Source organism: Bos indicus x Bos taurus, chromosome 7 (genome assembly GCF_003369695.1).
Source record: "Bos indicus x Bos taurus breed Angus x Brahman F1 hybrid chromosome 7, Bos_hybrid_MaternalHap_v2.0, whole genome shotgun sequence".
Classification (NCBI taxonomy): Eukaryota; Metazoa; Chordata; class Mammalia; order Artiodactyla; family Bovidae; genus Bos; species Bos indicus x Bos taurus.
Window position 1 is genome coordinate 53,637,696 of NC_040082.1, and position 22,138 is coordinate 53,659,833.

General features: G+C 44.6%; 1 protein-coding gene across 3 annotated transcripts in view; it reads right to left on the reverse strand.

The window, feature by feature from the left end:
• Nucleotides 1-20,465, reverse strand: part of SH3RF2 (SH3 domain containing ring finger 2) — a 148,779-nt gene extending 128,314 nt beyond the window's left edge. The window contains exons 1-2 of one of the 3 annotated variants that reach the window (XM_027546082.1): nt 20,202-20,461; nt 18,622-19,111 (exon numbers count right to left, since the gene is read on the reverse strand). In XM_027546082.1, coding sequence (XP_027401883.1) covers nt 18,622-18,999 — 378 coding nt within the window. In that variant the 5' untranslated portion in view covers nt 19,000-19,111; nt 20,202-20,461. Of the gene's footprint in view, nt 1-18,621; nt 19,650-20,201 lie in introns of those variants that run through there. The other 2 variants (XM_027546084.1, XM_027546083.1) reach the window with 2 other exon arrangements.
• Between the last annotated feature and the right edge of the window lie 1,673 nt (nt 20,466-22,138).

Genomic DNA, 22,138 nt, shown 5'->3' on the forward strand with positions numbered 1-22,138 from the left:
CATGAACCACAGCACACCAGGCCTTCCTGTCCATCACCAACTCCAGGAGTTTACCCAAACCCATGTCCATTGATTCGGTGATGCCATCCAACCATCTCATCCTCTGTCGTCCCCTTCTCCTCCTGCCCTCAATCGTTCCCAGCATCAGGATCTTTTCAAAAAAGTCAGATTTTTGCATCAGGTGGCCAAAGTATTGGAGTTGCAGCTTCAACATCAGTCCTTCCAATGAACACCCAGGACTGATCTCCTTTAGGATGGACTGGTTGGATCTCCTTGCAGTTCAAGGGACTCTCAAGAGTCTTCTCTAACACCACAGTTCAAAAGCATCAATTCTTCTGTGCTCAGCTTTCTTTATAGTCCAACTCTCACATCCATACATGACCACTGGAAAAACCATAGCCTTGACTAGACGGACCTTTGTGGACAAAGTAATGTCTCTGCTTTTTAATATGCTGTCTAGGTTGGTCATAACTTTCCTTCCAAGGAGTAAGCATCTTTTAATTTCATGGCTGTAATCACCATCTGCAGTGATTTTGGAACCCAGAAAAATAGTCAGCCACTGTTTCCACTGTTTCCCCATCCATTTGCCATGAAGTGATGGGACTGGATGCCATGATCTTAGTTTTCTGAATGTTGAGTTTTAAGCCAATTTTTTCCCTCTCCTCTTTCACTTTCATCAACAGGCTCTTTAGTTCTTCACTTTCTGCCATAAGGGTGGTGTCATCTGCATATCTGAGGTGATTGCTATTTCTCCCAGCAATCTTGATTCCAGCTTGTGCTTCATCCAGCCCAGTGTCTCTCATAATGTACTCTACATATAAGTTAAATAAGCAGGGTGACAATATACAGCCTTGATGTACTTTTCCTATTCGGAACCAGTCTGTTGTTCCATGTCCAGGTCTGACTGTTGCTTCCTGACCTGCATATAGGTTTCTCAAGAGGCAGGTCAGGTGGTCTGGTATTCCCATCTCTTTCAGAATTTTTCACAGTTTATTTTGATCCACACAGTCAAAGGCTTTGGCATAGACAATAAAGCAGAAATAGATGTTTTTCTGGAACTCTCTTGCTTTTTCAATGATTCATCAGATGTTGGCAATTTGATCTCTGGTTTCTCTGCCTTTTCTAAAACCAGCTTGAATATCTGGAAGTTCACAGTTCACATATTGCTGAAGCCTGGCTTGGAGAATTTTGAGCATTACTTTACTAGCATGTGAGATGAGTGCAATTGTGCAGTAGTTTGAGCATTCTTTGGCATTGCCTTTCTTTGGGATTGGAATGAAAACTGCCCTTTTCTAGTCCTGTGGCCACTGCTGAGTTGTCCAAGTTTGCTGGCATATTGAGTGCAGCACTTTAACATCATCATCTTCCAGGATTTGAAATAGCTCAACTGGAATTCCATCACCTCCACTAGCTTTGTTCGTAGTGATGCTTCCTAAGGCCCACTTGACTTCACACTCCAGGATCTCTCGCTCTAGGTGAGTGATCACACCATCGTGATTATCTGGGTCGTGAAGATCTTTTTTGTACAGTTTTTCGGTGTATTCTTGCCACCTCTTCTTAATATCTTCTGTTTCTGTTAGGTCCATACCATTTCTGTCATTTATTGAGCCCATCTTTGCATGAAATGTTCCCTTCATATCTCTTAATTTTCTTGAGGAGATTTCTAGTCTTTCCCATTCTATTGTTTTCCTCTATTTCTTTGCACTGATCACTGAGGAAGGCTTTCTTATCGCTCCTTGCTATTCTTTGGAACTCTGCATTCAGATGCTTATATCTTTCCTTTTCTCCATTGCTTTTTACATCCCTTCTTTTCACAGCTATTTGTAATGCCTCCTCAGACAGCCATTTTGCTTTTTTGAATTTCTTTTTCCTGGGGATGGTCTTGATTCCTATCTCTTGTACAATGTCATGAAACTCCATCCATAGTTCATCAGGCACTCTGTCAGATCTAGTCCCTTAAATCTTTTTCTCACCTTCACTGTATAGTCATAATGGATTTGATTTAGACCATACAGGAGTTCATGATCTGAGCCACAGTCAGCTCCCAGTCTTGTTTTTGCTGACTGTATAGAGCCTCTCCATCTTTGGCTGAAAAGAATACAATCAATCTGATTTCAGTGTTGACCATCTGGTGATGTCCATGTGTAGAGTCTTCTCTTGTGTTGTTGGAAGAGGGGTTTGGTATGTGACATAAAGCACCTTAAAGTCACCAGCTATGACTACATCCAGCTTTGTCTCTTGATCTCTGTGAGACCCTAAGCAAATTATTCTTTCTGAGCCTCAGTCTCCCTACCTGTAAAATGGGATGAAGGTAATGGTATCTGCCTCACACAGAAGTTGCAAGAATTAAATGGAAGTGCTTCACATAGTGAGTTTTCAGTGACACATCAAGGGTCCAGTGTGCATGCCCAAATCCATCAAGTTCCACTGTTTCTACTTCCAAGTGTATTCTCAAACCCATCCACTTTTCTCCATCAAACATACCATCTTAGTCCAGATCACACATCCAGAAGACTTGAAATTGATCTTCTATTCAATTGGCAAAAAAGTTCACTTGGGTTTCTCCATAACATCATACAGAAAATCCTAAATGAACTTTTTGGTCAACCCAGTACTTCCATTCTTGTTCCTCAGAAATTCACTTCCCACCCAAGAGCCAAAGTGATATATTAAATTGAAAATCAGGTCAGATGGCGTCCCTGCTTTAGTCTTTCTCATTGTATCCAGGATCCAAGTTCCCTTCTTGACCATGGCTTCTTGGTCCCCGTAGACCTTCCCTTGCAACATTTTCTCATGCCTCTCACCTCACTGCTTATCATCCCTTAGCCAAGTGGGTGTTCGGTCAGTTCCCCAAACTCAGCGAGTTCCTTCTGGGATCAGGCTCATGATGTCCCCCATCACTAGAACCCATCCTTGCCTCATCACAGAGCTGCGTTCTTCTCATCACTCAGATCTCGGCACAAATGCCTCCCCTGATCAAGGATCTTCCCTTTCATCCTCTATTTCATATCCTTGTATAGATAAAAGTTAGTTTATACAGCAGACACTTAGCACAATTTGTGATTATCTTGGTTATTTCGTGTGTGTGTAAGTGACACAGTTAGTGCTCTGCCTTTATCTTCTCAGGTCCCATTCCCATTTCTGTGCAATTCAGCTTCACTTCCAATAGCCAGCACCTGCAGTTCTGTTGGAAGACTTGCTTTGAGCTTCTAGAACATACTGTGCCCCTTGGGGTAGCTCTTAACCAATGACTGACAGGTATAGGGGTTTAAACGCCCCAGATCTCTCACCTCTTGGCCACAGTAATTCTAAGGTCTGAGTTTTACACTGTTTCCCACAGTTTTTCCAAAGGGTTAAGCATCAGTAACCCATTGTGGTGAGTGGCTTCAAAACACACCTTAACTAGTCACCTCCCTCTCCTGTATGAGGTCCCCACGCCCTGATCAATGTCCTCACACATCCCAAATGATCTGTGAGCACTCAACTCTCATGTCAGAGTCTGATTCCCGGGGGAACCTAACTAAGACCATGGCTTTTTTGTTCATCGATCCCAGTAGAGCATACATTTTATGTCTATCTTGTTCATGGTTATATCCTGCTGTCTAGTTTTCTGCTGGTACATAGTGAGAACACGCAATATATAATTGTGTAACGAGTACCTGCTAGGGGTATTACTACTGCAATGTAGCATTTTTTCCTTTCATTGAGTTTAGTTTATACCATTAACCTACCTTGCTTCCTTGGTGGCTCAGATGGTAAGGAATCTGCCTGCAAAGCAAAAGACCCAGGTTCGATCCCTGGGTCAGGAAGATTCCCTGCAGAAGGGAATGGCAACCTACTCTAGTATCCTTGCATGGAGAATTCCATGGACAGAGGAGCCTGGACAGCTACAGTCCATGGGGTTGCAAAGAGTCGGACACAACTGAGCGACTAACACACATATCTTGCACCCACATAATGTTACATGTTTCTTCCCAAATGTACAGAATAAAAAATATTTGTCTTCCATAGTGCTTTCAAGAGTAGCATTCCTGTTACAGTATTGATTAGCAAGGTTTATTATGGCTGGAGGCTCTTTACTGGAAGAGATCTCAAGAGACATTCTCTAAGACTGTGTCATTGCTTCCTGAAATTCCAGTGTGGAGATACTTCAGAGATCTTTCATGAGACAGAACTGTTTACTTTTTAGATAGTTTAAGCAAAAGGCAACTGGATTCTGGACCAGGCGCTCCCAGTAGAATAAGATGGACAACTATGCAAAGACAGGGGCAATACTAATACTAAACAATAACAAAAATCGCCAACATGTAGGAATGTAAATTTGTGTAGCTGCTGTGGAGAACAGTGTGGAGGTTCCTCAAGAACCTGAAAATAGAGCTACCACAAGCTGCAGCAAGTCCGTTCCTGGCATACATGTGAAAAACGCCCAAACCTCCCATTTGAAAAGATACATGCACCCCAGTATTCAGAGCAGCACTATTTACACTTGCCAAGATATGGAAGCAACCCAAGTGCTCATCAACAGGTGAATGAATGAAGATGTGCTGTACATATATACAATGGAATATTATTCAGCTAGGAAAAAGAATGAAATTTTGCCACTTGCAACAATGTGCAAGTTGTGTCCAACTCTTTTGCAACCCCATGGACTGTAGCCTGCCAGGCTCCTCTGTCCATGGGATTTCCCAGGCAACAATATTGGAGTGGGTTGCCATTTCTTTCTCCAGGGGAGCTTCCTGAGCCAGGGATTGAACCAGCGCCTCCTGCATCAGCAGGTGGATTCTTCACCACTGAACCACCAGAGAAGCCTTGAAAAGGGAGAAATTTATGCATCTTTTTCTTTAAAACATAAATGCAAATACTTCTGAATCATTTCCATATTCTGTAAAATCTGTGATACAGCGGAATTCAGAGACTCAGAGAATCTGACTTTTTCTTTAACCATAGTAACTGCTAACATTTAATAAGCACTCGGATACATTTCATGTCACAGGGTGGTTCTCAGCTAAGCCAGGATTAAAAGCTGACTTTCCTGAATTTCAGGCTCTATTTTTCCCCACCTATAATAGACCATTTTGCCTGTCCTGATGACAGGTTTCTGAAAGGAATGGAGCATAAATATTTTGTTCTAACTCTGTTTAACTTCAAGAAAAGCAGACCAGCTTTGGATCAAAGCCTGACATGTCTCCTGATAACATATCTCCCCCAGGTTGCCCCCCCAGCCCCGCTACTCCCACACACTTGTTGCCTTGACCAGCTTCTGCCTTTCCTCCTCCTTCCTTCCTGGTTTCTGTCGCCCCTGTCTACATCTCCCATGCATCTTTTCTGCCTTTCTCTATCCCTACCTTTCTCTTTTCTCTGACTCCATTTCCTCCTCTCTTGTCTCCCTCTCTATCCCCTCACTTAGACTCATTTCTACTACTTAAACCCTTCAATTTATGACCAAGTGGCATCCAGTTAAGACACAGCATATCATGCACACGGAGCTGGATTGGTTAGAGATTACCTCGTACTCCGGAAGTCTATCAACCATATTAGAATGGTGGTGTTGGTGCCAACAGAAAGTGGCCGGCAATGGCAGATGGTGCAGGGCTCCCTGAGGTGCCAAGGGAGCATCATGCTTGTTCTGGACACCCTAACTGATCTTGTTAAGAGCCCAGTCGTTGGATGTAGGCAAACCTGGTTCAAATCCTGCCTCTTCTTTCATCCGTAAAATGAGAAAACATCATGGACTTCCAGAGGTTGTTGGGAGAATTCAAGAAAATCATACTTATTTCACAGTGTCTGGCACATGGTGTGTGCTGCGTGATGGTCATACTTATTAAGGTGCTAATGAGAAATGTCCACCTCCCTTCTGGCTTCTCTCTCTTCTGGTCCCACCCTCCTTGCCCAGGCCATCAGGACGAGCATTCCATGTGATGGAATTTGCCTGATTCTCTAGGTTGTGGGACAGACAGCAAGTAAAACAGAGAAGTTAGAAAACCCAGGACCTGTCTCAACCACAAAGTTCTATGATTGTGAAAAAAAAAAATCTTAGTTATTCAAAAACTTAAGAAAATAAAAAAGTAAATAGAAACATGCATGCATGCTAAGCACTTCAGTCATGTCCAACTCTTTGTGACTCCATGGGCTGTAGGCAGCCAGGCTCCTCTGTGCCTGGGATTTCCCAGGCAAGAATGCTGGAGTGGGTTGCCATGCCTTCCCCATGGATCTTCCCAACCAGGGACCGAACTTGTGTCTGTTATGTCTCCTGTATTTGCAGGCGGGTATTTTACCTCTAGTGCCACCTGGGAAGCCCCCAAAAGAAATGTATTTAATAGCAAATTCTTTTCCTTGCTCACACAAAGGGAAGTAAAAGGAGTTGATAGAAAGTGTTCTTTTTGTGAAAATACAGGCTCCTGCATCCTGGGCCCTTTTTATGATCTCTCAAGAAGAAGAAAACACTGTCATCTCCTTCTGTTCTTCAATCATCCTATTCCTTCTTCCTTCCAGCATGCAACCAAATCTCCTTGGATTTCTCTCATCCACAAAAGTTCACCACTCCGAGGAGAAACTTGAAATCCAGAAGATTACCTCTCCTGCTTCTCCAGAGGGCCAGAAAGAGAAGTTTTCTCTTTTGCCCCTCCCTTTCTCTACCATTTTCATATACTGAAGAAAAGCCCCAAATAAGATTTATGGCAGCCCTGCCTTTCTCCTATCCAGGCAGCTCGTTAATGTCACAGCCAAGCACCCTTCCTGAGCACAGCTCTGCAGAGATCTATTCCTGCTTCATGCCCACTGACTCTGCCGCATTGCCTTGGCAACCAATTAAAATACTCCTATGTGTGTGGCGATATCATCCTTAATTGTGCAAAACCAGGGGAACCTGCTCAGAGGAACGCACTTGCCAGTTTTGGTGTTCTCTCTATCTGGCTCCATACTGGTCTGACTTCTTTTTTTCACCTCTGAATCCCCTGCAAGCACTTATGTGCCATTCCTAACACACCTGGCCTTGAGTCAAGAAACACCCTGGTCAACAAGACAGGGGCTGAAAGGGATCCGGGGGATGAGATAGTGGGGATGTCTCCTTTCCTCTTGTCCCAGGTGAAAACACCAGGGCCTTAAAGATGCTGAATCTAACTGCAGTTTCTTGCATTATCACCAACACTACGTATTCAGTACTTCAATATTTATTGAATTCTGGTTGCATTTCAGGCACTCTGCTGGGTACAGAGAAGACAAGACACCTCCTTAACCTCAGGAGTTTACATATGCTGGCAGGCTGGAGGGTAGTCTCGGAGAGCCTGAGGAACCTGCAGCCGACTGGCTTGGGATTTGGGACAGAGGGCTGACTTTCTGGAGGAGCGAAGGGGACACTGAGATGGGAGGATGGGCTGCAGCTGACTATGTGGACCAATTTTCCAGTTAGGCAAGTGGTTCCACACTTGCCTTCTCCAACACTGGCAGGTGGCTGATACCCTTAAACGGGGGTGGTTTGCGTCAGGCACTCTGGGAAATATTTGTCTTCTTTCTCCTTAGCTTCTCAAGGAAGATTAACAGTGAATAATCCAAGCTCTCTCATCAGTCCTCTTGCCTTTCCATGTTGTGAGTGTGAATGGCAGCCAAAAGGCATATTTTTTCAAACCAGCGGTGTGGGGACCATGATGCCAGGGCTCCCCACCCAGTGTACGTGCCTCTCAGTGTATTTTGAGGTTTGCAGTCCTCAGTGTCATGGGTTGCTGTGAATGGTCAAGAATAAGACTAGCTGCAGGGACTTCCCTGGTGGTCCGGTGGCTAAGACTCCACACTCCCAATGCAGGGTCTGGAGTTCAATCCCTGATCAGGGAACTAGACCCCACATACCACATCTAAAGTGTTCACATGCAGCAGCTAAAAACCCCAAGTGCCACAACTAAAACCCAGTGCAGCCAAGTAAAGAAATAAATAAAATTAAAAACAAACAAAGACTAGCTGCATTTAAGTCTTCCCTGGTGGCTCAGTGGTAAAGAATCCGCCTGCCAACGCAAGAGATGAGGGTTTAATCCCTGGGTCAGGAAGATCCCCTGGAGAAGGAAATGGCAACCCACTCCAGTATTCTTGCCTGGAGAATCCCATGGACAGAGGAACCTGGTGGGCTACAGTTCATGGGATTGCAAAGAGTCAGACACAACTAGACAACAAGCTGCATTAAAAAAATAAAATAAAATGCAACCTCAACAACTGCCCTGAACACAAGCACAGGAATGCTCAATTTTGATCTGCACCCGTTTTCTCCCATTGTGTTTTCGTATATGAGCTCTTCTTGAGCACAAACCTCGTATGTGTGAAGTAGACAAAACGGGAACAGTCAACTCAGATTTGTAGAGTTAAATGAGATTCTGTAGATTCTGTAGTACAGAGTGCTTTACCCAGTGCCTGACACAGTAAGTCCTCTGTTTTAACACTTATTATCTGCCTCGTAATTATTACCTTACGTGGCTGCCTCCCCAAAGTCCATGAGCTCTTTAAAGCAGGGTTTCAGCCATTTTGGTGAATTACTCAGTTTTCCTGGGTCTATTCCATGTCTACATGTTAATAAGAATCATATATTATTTGCTTTTGTTCTTCACTAGAGCCTGGCATTGGGTCTTACTCATAAAAGGCATCCTGTATATGCTTGCTGATTGAATGAGGCATAGGAAATAATAACAATGCCTCACAATTATTATCAAGAAGTACTGTGTGTCACGCCCTGTGCTAAGAACTTTACAAGAATTGTCTTGACTTATCCTCCAAATGAAGCCACGATCACAGTTACCCCCATGTCTTCAATGCAGTAAAATAGCAGGCTGACCGCAATAAGCGTGGTAGTGCTTTACAAGTTAACCTACCCAGATGAGTGCGAGCAGACAGCTCACCCTTAGCAGGAGCTTACCTCATCCAGACCCTGTGCTAAGCACTTTACAGGAACTGCCTCATTGAATCCTCCCAAGAACCCTAGGAGCTAAGATTCCTATTTTCATCTTGTAACAATGATGCTCAGAGTTACTAAATAACTTGACCAGAAGCATACAGCCAGTACACATGAATGAAGAGCCTTGGTTCTGAATCACAGCATTATCTTGTTTGCTTATCTCATTGGAAGTCTAAGGTCAGAAGCAGCAGAAAATTAGAGTATATATTTAAAAAATGATATTAAAAGACTTATTCCTCTTACCCAGAAAGAAGTTAAAAAATATACATGTGAATATCTATTTGTCAATCTATCTACACACACACACACACACACACACACACACGCACACTTACACATACACACCAGGAGGCAATGAGGAGCTATTAATTGGTACAGAGTTTCAGTATGGGATGATGAAAACTTCTGGAGACAGATGGATAGTGGTGCTGGGTGCACAACAATATAAATATACTTAATGCGATGGCCCTACACACACAAAAGGGGCTAAAAATGCCAGTTTTATGCTCTCTATATTATATACATGTGTGACATAGGTTGGTCAGCCTGAGAGGTGTAGGAGCCATGTTCCTACCTGAAATGCTGCTTCCTTCATGGAGGAGGCCAGGCCAGTTTAGTACATAACTTGTTGGCAAATTCTTCTGATGTTTCGTCTTTTCTGCCACTGGGGCTAAGTGTAAATTAACTCACTATGAATATTTTTCCCACCATCAGAGGAGTACATAGCATTTGTGGATTCCGATACAGGAATTTGGTCATATATGGAGACACATTTCCTATCTTCTTAGGGTTAACAATTCATGAGCTAAGTGGTTTTGAACTTGGCCCACTATGTTTTCTGGGCAGTACTGTCTGTCACCCCAAAAGGTATTTAATAAGGTGATTCACCTCCAGAATATTTCATTCACCACGTGGCTTTATGCCTAATATAATACGCTGCTCATTCCTCATAGAGCTTTGTCATGGCTCAATTCAGGAAGAGTTCATTTCCACATTATGAGGGGTTATTATTCCATGACTCCATAAAGTCTACCAAAAACGTGAATGTGTTCATTAATTAATTCAAAAAACATTTGAGGGTTCCTAATCTGGACCAGACTGTAGGTTTGTGCTCCAAGCATGGTACTGAGACCCAGACCCAGACCCAGGACAAGTTGCCTGTTGTGCTGCTGCTTGGATAAAAGATTGGAAAAATGACAGAGATCTAAAGTGAACTCAGCTGCTATTTGAGTCCTGGAGTCTGAGCCCATGAGCATTCCTGCTGTGAGCTTTCAAAGGTGTGAGCTTTCAAGATGGAGCCTGGCACGTAGCAGGCACTTAGAAGCAGTCTGTTGAATGCCCTGGCTTCTGAGCCAGGCATCGGGAACAGTGTGACCCTGGCAGCTGACACAGACCCAAGTTGCAGGAAGCAGCTCATGACGAATAGACTTGTCTTTCCCTGCCCTGTGTTCTGCCCCTTGCTGTGGATGTGCTGGCTAGTGTTCCTGCATGCTGGGGTTGTCAGGTAACCTGACCATTTCAATGAAAAAGAGTGGTCCGTCTGCCAGTGAAGTGGAAACTGCTCTTCAGTTTACCCAGGGAGCTTGGCCGTCTGTTCAGAGCAGAGATATCTTGTTTGGCTGCTCTGAATCCATCAGGTAGATACAACCCATAGGCCACGTGATTACATGGAAGTAGACACAGAGAGACTTAATTACAGAGTAATTGACATGTGCCTTCCTAGTGGTGGTTTTGAAGCAGATAACCAGTCACGCCAACTCCTCTCCATCTCTTTCTCCCTCTCTTCCAACTTTCATTCTGTTCAAGATATCCCATCTTTCCTAGCACCCACGTGCCCAGACTAGACCCTGCCTTTTCATTCTCTGACCGTGTCCTTCCTACCATTAAAATGCCCATATTTTTAAAGGAAGTTTCTTTTTTTAGACAAACTTCATTTCCCTTAAACTGAACCACCTCCTCATCTGACATTTTCATAAACCAGTATCTTTTGAGTCTAAGACTTCTTTGTCTTAATCACTTTATTGGGTTATATATATATATACACACCAAAAATGTACTCTTTTTAAGTGTACGATTTGATGAATTTAGACAAACCTATATAACACCACATAAAACATTTGCATTACCCAAAAAGCACTATAGTTTGCCATTTCTGGAATTTTATATAAATGGAATCAGACAATATGTACTCTTCAGTAAGACAGTCCTTTTTTCATATCTTCACATTTCTAAAATTGGATGTATCTTACAGTGAACATCTAATATAGTAGTGCTTTTTTTATTCCCTTTAGGGCTATAACTAAATAATGTATCTTATAATAGATAATATCTTTAAATCAGGGATATGTATGTATATATTTATACACATATGCTTAATACACGTATCTAATTAGTTGGTTTTACCATCAGACAGTAAGCACTGGGAAGGTAGAATCTTTACTTTGTTGGGTAGATTCCCACAGTACCTATGGCTGACTACTGACAGAAGCTAAGGGACTTCGTTGGTGGTCCAGCAGTTAAGATTCTGTACTTCCAGTGCAAGGGATGTGGGTTTGATCCCTGGTGGGTAAACTAAGACCCCATATGATGTGTGGCATGACCAAAAAATAAAATGATAGAAGCTAAATAAATACTGCAGAAACTGGTGGTAGCAAGTTTCAAACAGTTTTCCAAAAATATCTTCTAACGACAAAAACTTGCCTACAACTCTTCTTGGAATGCATCAGTAGTCTCTAATTATAATAGGGATTCTCTTTGAGGGCTCAGCTATCTCTGCATTAATATGAGACAACATTTCCCAAAATTTGTTCTGTGGACAATTCATATAACTCAGGGCACTAATAAAAGTCTTAGGGTTACCACTGTCACAGGAATTTGGGAAATGTTTCTTATCATTGTCTGCTCTTTGGAGATTCACCATTCTTTAGTACTAAAAGTACGAAAAAGTCCTGCAGCAAAGAAAAAAGGTTTAACTCTGTTTCAACCTCAGGTTTCTTTGACTCTGGAGCTTTATGGAACCTCCATTAATCACTTACATAATACAGTTTGTCAAAGACAGGTCTAACACATAAGTATAGATTTGAAAATGAGAAAGAGGAACTTCCCTGGTGGTCCAGTGGTTGAGAATCTGCCTTCCAATGCAGGGGACACAGGTTTGATCCTTGGTCCAGGAACTAAAATCCTATATGCCACAGGGCAACTAAGCCTGAGCACCACAGCTACTGAGCCTAGGTGTTCTAGAGCCCATGCTCGATAGCACAAAAAAACCCCTGCATGATGCAACTTAGAGAAATCCTACGTGCCCAGTGAAGAGCCTGCACACCTCAACAAAGTCCCAGAAGGCAAAATAAAATAATAAAAATAAATTAAATTAAATAAATGAAAAAGGGGGAAGATATTGAGATTGAAGAGAACCATATGTGAGCTGGTCCCTGCTCAGCCAAAAGCTATGCAGTGGCGTCTGGAATGAGATAGGTGGGGATGCTCTTTGCGTGTCAAGGGCTGAACAAGCACTTTCCCTTGTTCCATAATCTCTTCATAGTATGAAGGGACACATGGGCAGACAACCTTTCCTAAGAGGCATCGAAACAACATGAAATATGCACTGACTAATCCCTTAGGTGACACGCCCCAGTGCACATGATGGATAATTGAGGTTGAGTAAGGAGAACCTTCTGCCCCAGCCATCTGCTTGGGCCATCTCCACCAGGGGATGCGCTGCTGTTTGTCTACTGGCCAGATACCTCTAACTGATGAGAAAACTGAAGCAGTTAATAGAATAGTTTGCTAAAACAGAGAGAAGCCCACCCGCAGGAATTACCCTGATTGCTTAAATGATGGCAAAATCCTTCTCCAAAATAGCGTTGACCCAATACACACAGACATGAAGGGACATCAGAGCAGGCCAGGTGAAAATCAGGTAGAGACTCAAAGAAATGTACAAGAGCTTCCTTTCATTTTTAAAAATATTATTTTAAACATTGGCATACAATGAAATTGACTTTTTCCCCTCTTGGCATATATTCATATGAATGTTAACACATACATAGATTCATTTAACTTTCATCACAAACAGGATGCAGGATAGTCCCTTCATCCCATAAAACTCCCTCATGCTATCCTTTATAAATCCTCTCCCAACCCATAACCCCTGGTCACCACTGAAAACCACACTTCTTCATCACTGTAGTTCTGTCCCTTTGCTTTTGGGTTACACCACTTGGTATGTGGGATCTTAGTTCTCCAACCAGGGATCAAACCCATGCCACCTGCATTAGGAGCATGGAGTCTTAACGACTGGACCACCAGGGAAGTCCCTAGTTTTGTCTTGTCAGGAACCCCTTTTTCTTTTGTTATCCCCTTTGCTTAATTTTTGAACAGAGGTCTCTGTATGTTTATGTGTGGGTACAAAGAGCTCCAAATCCAAAGCTCCAAACTTTGTCCTCTACTGTTGCTGTTTTGTTACTTAACATTTACCATAGTATACTAAGCATTTTACATACATCATCTCTTGTAACCTTATGACATATGTATACCATTAATATCACCATTGCACAAATATGGAAACTGGGGATCAGAGAGGTTAAGTGATTTGCCTGAGGCCTCACAGCTCAAAAGTAATTGAATACCAGCACAAACTCAGCTCTATTTGACCACAGTCCTTAAACAGTAATCAGTGAAATGGGGAGGACTGTAATGAAGAGGGTGGTATATCGACAGAGGGTAGGGGTCAAGTCAGTTTGGAGCCATATGGTTTTGTCAAAGGTTTGCAAAGGTGGGAGGAGCCGGAGAACTATCTGGGTCTCCTGACTTCTCAAACTTGGCTCCTCCACGTGCCACATCCAGGCCTCGCTGACCCAGTGCCATCTGCCTGCTATCTTCAAGGGCTTGGGATGGTTTTAACTGCCTTGCAAATTTAGCAGAGATGACCATGTGTGTCGCGGCACTGCTGCAGGACACAGCAGCTGAGACCCAGGAAAGGGCCTGGATGCCCTTTGGTTTCTCCCCAGCCTCAGTTCCCCCCTGTGCCTTCTGACCTCATTTTTCATCTCAACTGCTTGCCACACCAGCTGAAGAAGTTTCTAGGACACAACCACCTGGTCTGTGTGCTGGAGGTGGCAGGTGTGTTCTTGCTGAGGTAGGGCGAGCAAGATAGGAATGTGTGTGGTTGGCATGATGTTTAACAAAGAAGCGAGAGAGTCTGGCCCTGCAAGACCCAGGACGGCGACATTTGTGTTGGGGATTGAAAGATGCAGGGGAAAGGAAAGACAGATGCTAATGAGGCATTGGCAATGCTGGGAAGCTGGACCAGGTTGTTGCTCCGTGTATGGTGTTTTGCTGAGCTCGCCATTTGGGGAAGAGAAGCTGGCGAGTATTGTTTTCTCCTAGAATCCATTCCTAGCTCCTAAAGGGTCTTGGAAATGAACTGCCAAGCCAGCTCATGCTGGGAGGAATCACACACGTGAATTATGGCCTCACATCCTTTGGAGACACACATACCAACCAAAAATCAGGGTACCAAGGACCATCTCTGGGGGACACTCAATTAACAAGAGAGATGGTGCATAATTTAGCGTGGAAAGTCTTGAGTTGCTTTAATAACAATAGCAATACCAGCTAAAATTTATTGAGCACATAATATGAACCAATCACCGTGCTACGAGCTAAGTGACATGAACTGTCTCATTTATTTCTCCCCAACAACCCTCAGAACAGAGAAGGCAATGGCAACCCACTCCAGTACTCTTGCCTGGAAAATCCCATGGACGGAGGAGCCTTGTAGGCTACAGTCCATGGGGTCGTGAAGAGTCGGACACGACTGAGCGACTTCCCTTTCACTTTTCACTTTCATGCTTTGGAGAAGGAAATGGCAACCCACTCCAGTGTTCTTGCCTGGAGAATCCCAGGGACGGGGGAGCCTGGTGGGCTGCTGTCTATGGGGTCGCACAGAGTCGGACACAACTGAAGCGACTTAGCAGCAGCAACAACCCTCAGAGGTAGGTACTGCTATTATCTCCAGGTTTCAGAAGGGGAATTGGAGGCTGGCCCTGAGGTTCATCCAAAGTATGCAACTGTCGAGAGGCAGAATCAGAATCTGAATTCTGGCTTTTTCAAAGTCTAACTTTTCAAGTTTTTAGCTTCACTGCTTTCCTGCCTGTTCTAAATCAGAAATACTATTAAAGGGTAGTGGAGGAAGGAGGAAGAGCGATCAGCAATTCAGAAGCCCATAATCTTCTCGAAGACTTGCAAAGTTCCTTTGGCTCGGCCACAATATGGGAAGGAATAAGAACCAGTGACATCAGCACTGACATGGGTCCTCCAGGAGTCTGTTGGTCTTACGTGTTGGCTTGAAATAATTGCCTGCTATAGAAACCTACAGCCATTTCTCAAGCTTTCTTTTTACACAACTGGCTTGGGAGGGTTTTAGACAGGTAGGCACAATGGACTATTTTTTTTTTCTCTCTTGAGTTGGCACTATGAAGTGTGGCTCTTGGTTCCACCCTGGCACACTGGCTAGCACAGAACATACCAGACCTCTCTGAGCCAACAGAAAGATCTCGATGAGCTTGTTTTTTAGATGACGCAAGGTGAGCAGAACAGACTTTGGACTTAAAAAGCTCCTGAACACGAAATTAAATTAACTCTTTGAGAATGCCACCTTAACACTGAGTCCTCTGGAAGAGGTATTTTGCAAAATGGTACCCAGTGACAACAGGTTGTTTATGCCCTATTAGTAGAGTACTTTACACTTAGTATTATACTGGCCTGGACTCCTTGTAGACTCAAGTTCAATAATAACACCTATTACACTCTCCTGCAAGGACTATCACTCCTGCTGTGTTTTGTAGAATGTCTCATGCACGACAGGGCACAATAAACAGTCAATAATAATGTTTACTACGATAACGATCTTCCAAATGCCTTTCATCTAAGGATCTCAAAGTGCCTTGAAAACACTCATTAGTTAAGCCTCACCATGGCTCTCCACTCTTATAATACATTTTCCCATTTTACAGAATTTTAAATTGAGACCCAGCAAGCTGAAGTGGCTTGCCCACAGTCATATAGTCAACTTAAATGAATGATAATGATGATGCTTTGCATTTACCCAGCATAGGTTTTCTAAGGTGATATGAGTATGTTGTAAAGATAATGTTTACACTATCCTGGAGGAAGAGGGGTAGCAAATATTAAGAGTTGACTGGGTTGGGTAAACTGAGGCCAAGAGGGCAAGTAGCTTGATGAGGGTTTGACTGAGGATGTAAGGCCACACTTCTGCCTCTCAGAACAGTGTGTAGACTCTCAGATCATCTGCAATTGTCTGAACCCAGGGATGCACCATTGCTTTCACACTTCAGGAGAGGCAGCTACAACTGGGGGGAGTAAAACAGGATGCAGAATTATAGCTGTATTTACATCCAGGAATAGTTTGTTCACATCCCCACTGAGAGAGATGAGCCACACGGAGAAAGGTGTGCTCAGGAAAGGGAGGAAATGGGTGAGGGTGTGGAGTGGCCCCCGGCTCTGCCCTCTCACAGAGCATCTTCACTAAACCAGGTGCTGCTGGAAAGCAGGTACCCTCGATGGCTTGGTTTGTTTTAGCCTCATGGCAGGACTCGGTCCAGTGCAGCTCGGAGGATGGGCACAACCCCGTCACCGGCCCCTTGGTCTGAAGCGATGGGTCCTTGGGAAAGACTTCCAGGGACATGCAGGATCTTACTGGCTGTCTCTTATTCCTATAAGAGAATAAGAGCTCTAGTTCCTATAGCTCCCCATGCCAGGAGGGACCTGGGAATTCGCTGTGGTTCAAAAAGTAGGTAGCTGTGGCTCCATCTGTTGCTACCTTTTCTTAGCAACATAGCCACATCAAAAAGAAGAAAGCATGAACAAAAATATGCGAAGTTGATAGGGGACTTGCCTCCTCCCAGTCTCCCAGCACTCTCTGAGTGATGGATGATACTCCGCCCTGCGGGGAGGCAAGTCAGACTTTGCAGGGTGAGGGAGGAGAGAGGTTGCTGGGTCTCAGGAATTCAAAGGGAGATCTGCTGACCCGAGGTTCAGCCTGATGCTCTGTAAACACAGTCTGCCTGGGAAAGCTTGCGCCCCTACCCCTCCTCTTCCAAGCCTGTGGATTCTGATTGATGACTAGACCTGGGGCTAATAAGGAGCCTTAAAGGAGGGCACCAAGCCCTTTTGTGGAATGTGTTCTCACACACAGGCACAATGGCAGTAAAAAGTCTGCTGTGAAGAAATCACACTGAAGCCTGGTTTCTTCCTGCTCTCCTTTTGGAAAGTTTCCACACTACCCTGCTGCATGGGTGGCTTAAGGGTGCAGGGAGCCCAAGGAGTAATAGGCTGTTGAGAAGAACATTTTAGAAACTTGTTCTGAATGCACACCCGAGCCTATTCTCCTTGGAAGGAGTCCAGGGAAGACCCTCCCTCCCTCTGCTGCTCTTCACAGTGGGGAGTCATGGTTAAAGTCGTGGTTAGCTGCCAGGGTTAAAGCTTGCTTTACATGGCACTTCACAGAATTTCTGAGTATGCCAACCACCCAGGCCATGGCGTGCCATGCCCACTTGGACACACTGACTCTGGGGGTGACAGCCAATAATCCTCCTGTAGCCACAGGACCATGATCTTCTCTCAAGTTATCCCCTTCCCCAGCTTCTCAGAATGAGGCTCACAGTCAGATCATATAAAGTGTCAAGGATGTGCCCACAAGGCTGGACAGGACGATTCACGTTGTCGAAACACAAACGCGTTACTGGGTGATCTCTTGCGGCTCGCCTGAGGCGCTTCATTTTTCATGGCAGGCTCTGATGTGCATTTTCTGTATGCTTTATTCATTTTGTAAAATAAGACACATCTTCGGGGCTCCTGTACATGTCAGTTGTACTTCACAGCCCAGCCTTTCCTGTCAGTCACTCCACCCACATATATGCTTCCTTCCCGATCGAACTTTATGTGTCCAGTGTCTTGATAACTTTGAGTGATTGTGAATGAGCATTGTCATCATGGCACTTTATGACTGGGAGTGGAAAGAGGGACTTGGGTAAAATGCAAACAAAACCTGACATTTAGTAACTTCTTTGAGATCGCAAAAGCGACAAGCAGTTGGATTTGTTTTTCTTTTTCTCATCCTCTGTGCATTTCCCATGCCCTGGTACCAAGAATATAATCAAAGGACTTCCCGGGTGGTCCAGTGGTTAGGAATCCACCTGCCAATTCAGGGGACATGGGTTCGATCCCTGGTCATGGAAGATCCCACATGCCAGTAGTAACTAAGCTGTGCACCACAACTACTGAGCGAGGCTCTATAGCTCCCGCTTCCAAACAAGAGAAGCCACTGCAATGAGAAGCTTCCGCACCATAAGGAAGACCCAGTGCAGTCAAAAACAAACACATAAATAAATAAACAATCAAGAAGGCTTTCCATGTTCCACCACCTTCTGGACTACAAGCAGGGAGGACCTGGGTAGCTTTAAGAATTTTAAGAGTTCCTGATTGGACTGGATAGGCTCAGGGTTCCACTGAGTCTCAGTACGACAATCACCACCCACAGAAACTTATCCTCAGGGAATCCTCGGCAGCGGCTCTTTGAAACATAGCTAAAAGAAGAGAAGCCCCAACTGCTGGCGCACACAAACCCAACCTCCAAGGAAACACGAAGGAACAGAGATCTTTCTTACCCCATCCATGTGGATTCTGACGTTAGGCACCAGTCGGAAAGGACTGCACTGCGGACCTCTGGGGTGAGTCCTGCTCCTCCTGCCGTCCTGTGGGGTCAGCACCCCGGGCCGGCGGAAGGACCCCCCTCTCCCGGAGCTCTGTCCGGCCCGCACGCCGTCCAGAAGGCGCACGAGCAGCAGGTTGGCCGGCAGCGCCTCGATGCTGCAGAACACCAGGGTCCTGCACTCGGGGCACCGCAGCTCCTTGTGGGCCTTGAAAATCCTCTGGAGACATGGCTTACAGAAGGTGTGCTGGCAAGGGAGAACTTTGGCGGTGACATCGAGCTTTTCAAGGCACACGGGGCACTCCAGAAGATCAAGTAACGTCACGTCATCCATTTTATTTTAAAACTCCAGTCCTGACCTGGAGGGGCAGAGTCCACATGGTCGGGTCAGCTGAGCCAGTGGGGCAGAGACGGGGCTTCTTGAGAGCGTCAGGATGCCCGCTTGTCTGAAGGAGAAAGGAAGAGGGAAAAAACCGTGACTGCTTTCAGAGGTATATCCCACCTACAGGAGGCAGAGCCTCATAAGGCGGTTCGCAGGGACTTTGTTTCCGCACCCAAGTTTCAGATGACTCATTCTGATTCAGTGCTAGCAGGTAGAGACCTCGACTCCTGCCTGCTGGAGGATGCGAGGGAGCAGCCAATACAGCTTCTGACTGCTTGCCGGACTAACTTACTCATTGCCTCTCCGTGAGCAAGGCGGGAGAAGGGAGACAGAACTGACCCAGGGCTCCAAGGATGAAGCCTTCCAGCAGTCCGTCTGGATCTCAAATGAAAGGCCCCTCAGGATGTAATTTCTCTGAAGCTATTTTCTCTCTTTCCCTTCTTTAAGTGTATCTGTTATCTGCATCACGCTGATAACAAGCTGTTTACATAAGTGTATGGGAATCTCCCGTAGTTGTAGAATTCTGTCCTTCACAGTACATCTTCCCCCTTTATTTTGTTCTAGCAATGTACAATTTCTACGAGAACCTAATTTTCAAAAATTGTTTTGCCTCAACTCCAGGCTGTGGAGCTTGAAAGTTTTTTTCTTTCTTTTCGTACCTCTTTTTTTTTTTTTTTTTTTTTGCCTTCTTACCTTGATTATCTTAGCCTCAGAGACACTATCCCTCCCACACGATAAAGTTGCACAGCCTGTTTTGTTACTTTGACAACTTCTCAGTTTCAACTGAAGCAGATAGGAATTTGGGATTGTGGTCACAGCCTGCAAGAACCAAGATGGGGCAGTACATACAGGTGTGTGTGTGTGTACCTGTGTGTGTGTGTATTCTGAAAATTACCCTTGTTCCAGAAACAGTTTCCTTGTGGATGTCTGAGAAGTCCCCCCCCGCCCCCCTTAAGGAAAGTGGCTTGGGAACAGGTCCCGATCCCTCTCAGCTCCAGGGCTTAGGGGAACCCGTAGCGGGAGGGTTGGCACGAGCCGGTGGCCCCACTGGTGGAGTCAGGCAGACAGGACAAGCCAGGCTGGGAGAAGGCGCCCAGCCTCCTGAGACAGCTCCAAAGATGTCAGCACGCGGAGGTGTGCGGGGGGCCACTAACCTTGAGCTTGCCACCCGGGACTGAGTTCAGCTCAGCACTGTCCTCGATGCTCCGCCAGGCTCCCTCCACCGGCTTCCGTTTCTCCTGGAGCTGCTGCTGCCGCCGCTTTGAAAACTTTAACTCGAGTCTTAACTCTTTTCAGGGATCGCCTTACCCAGCCCAGTTAACGCTTTCACCGCCGTTCTGTCCTTTGCACTCTCACACTCTGCTACCGATCCTTCCTTTGTGGGAGTCGATTTCAGGGAAAAGATTACAAGGGGGCAAAATACAAGTCAATTTCCTCTAAGGTTAAGTATTTACAAAGTTTATATTTCCCCTTCCTCATTTTCTGTCCTTTCCCGGAAATTGAAACACACTCAAGTTATGAACATGCCAAGGTGATTGTGTTTATTTCAAACCTTTATGAGGATTTCCTGAAAAGTTCAAACGTATTAAGGTAGCTGTGAACACAAAGATAAACCGGTCACCTAAAAAGTACTACTCTATAAAATCAGCCAGTCCTTTAACTGTGAGATATGAGACGGACTTGAGTGATCTATTTGCTCAATCTTATGAAATTAAAAACAAAACAAAACAAAGCAACAGTGTTGTGGTAGTCCAGACACATCCTTGAAAAATCAAAGCACAGGAGGGCTAGTAGAAATTACCTGGTGGTCTACTGGTTAGAATTCTGAACTTTCTCTGCCAAGGGCTGGGTTTGGTCCCTGGTCGGGAAGCTAAAATCCCACAAGTCACCAAGCTATGTGGCATGGTCCAAATAATAATAATAAATTTAAAAAGGTAAAAAGAAAAAGTAATATTCCAGCTTTCCTTACCCTACCCACTGGAGCCTTTTATAGCCCCAAATAATGCTTATACTTCTATTTCTTGATTTATCAATAGTATATTTAATTTAACACTTTAACACTACACTACAAAGTTATCCAATAAAGTAAATAATAATAATCTTATTATTAATACCTAACAACAGAGTAGTGTAGCCCTTATCTGTGCCAAGTGTTGTTGTAAATATTTTATCTTCATGAACTCATTTAATCCTGCTATCAACCCAATGATACACTGGCCTCTTACCCTCATTTTATGAAGAAGGAAACAGAGACCCGAGACATTAAATAAGTCATCCCAAGAGACACGGTGAGCAAGAGGCAGGTGATCTGTGGCCTCCTTCACTACTGTGTCCTGTGGTAATACAACTTTAAGAGGAGGAGAGATGGTTGAGGTGAGCTGGACCTCATCTAAGACAGCAGAAAGTCAAAAGATAATGACTAAAGTGACCAATCAAATTCTTTGGCAGACGAGGCTGCTGAGAGATTCTTGAAGTTGGGAGATTCCTTGAAGTTGCTCAGTGAGCTAGGGGCAGAGCTGGGACTAGAGAGGGGGTGTTCTCTTTTTACTGTGTCTTCTCTCTCAGACATAAGGCTGACAATTCCTTATCAGGCAGAAAGCAAACAGATTGTGGTGATTTGTTTGTTTTAGAAAGTTATTCCATGTCAGTTCTGAAAAAGTAAGCATGCTTGAAGCTCAAAACAGGGGAGATCTTAGGGATGGAGCAGATGAAGTCATATGTCCCCCAGGTGCAGAGCCCTAGTTTGGATCTGTGTCAATTTCAGAGATCACTTTCAATTCTTTTTTTTTCCTCTCCCTTTTATGGAGGGTGTTTTGAGCTTCACTACCACACCTCACTCTATTACCTGTCTCCTTCAGTTAATTTCCACTTTAGATTTTTGTGCTTATTAGGAAGCCCCTTGCCATTTGAGACCCTTTGCTGTCCCCGCTTGGTAAAGCTGATCTGCCTCCTCTGTGAGCGGCCCCTGTCCTTTCACCCTGCAGAGAGGGCCACTCCTGTGGGAACTCTACCTGCTCCCCTCTCCTGTTCTTGGACATCCTCTCTCTGTCTTACATACCCACATCTGCACGTTCACACACTGGCACACACA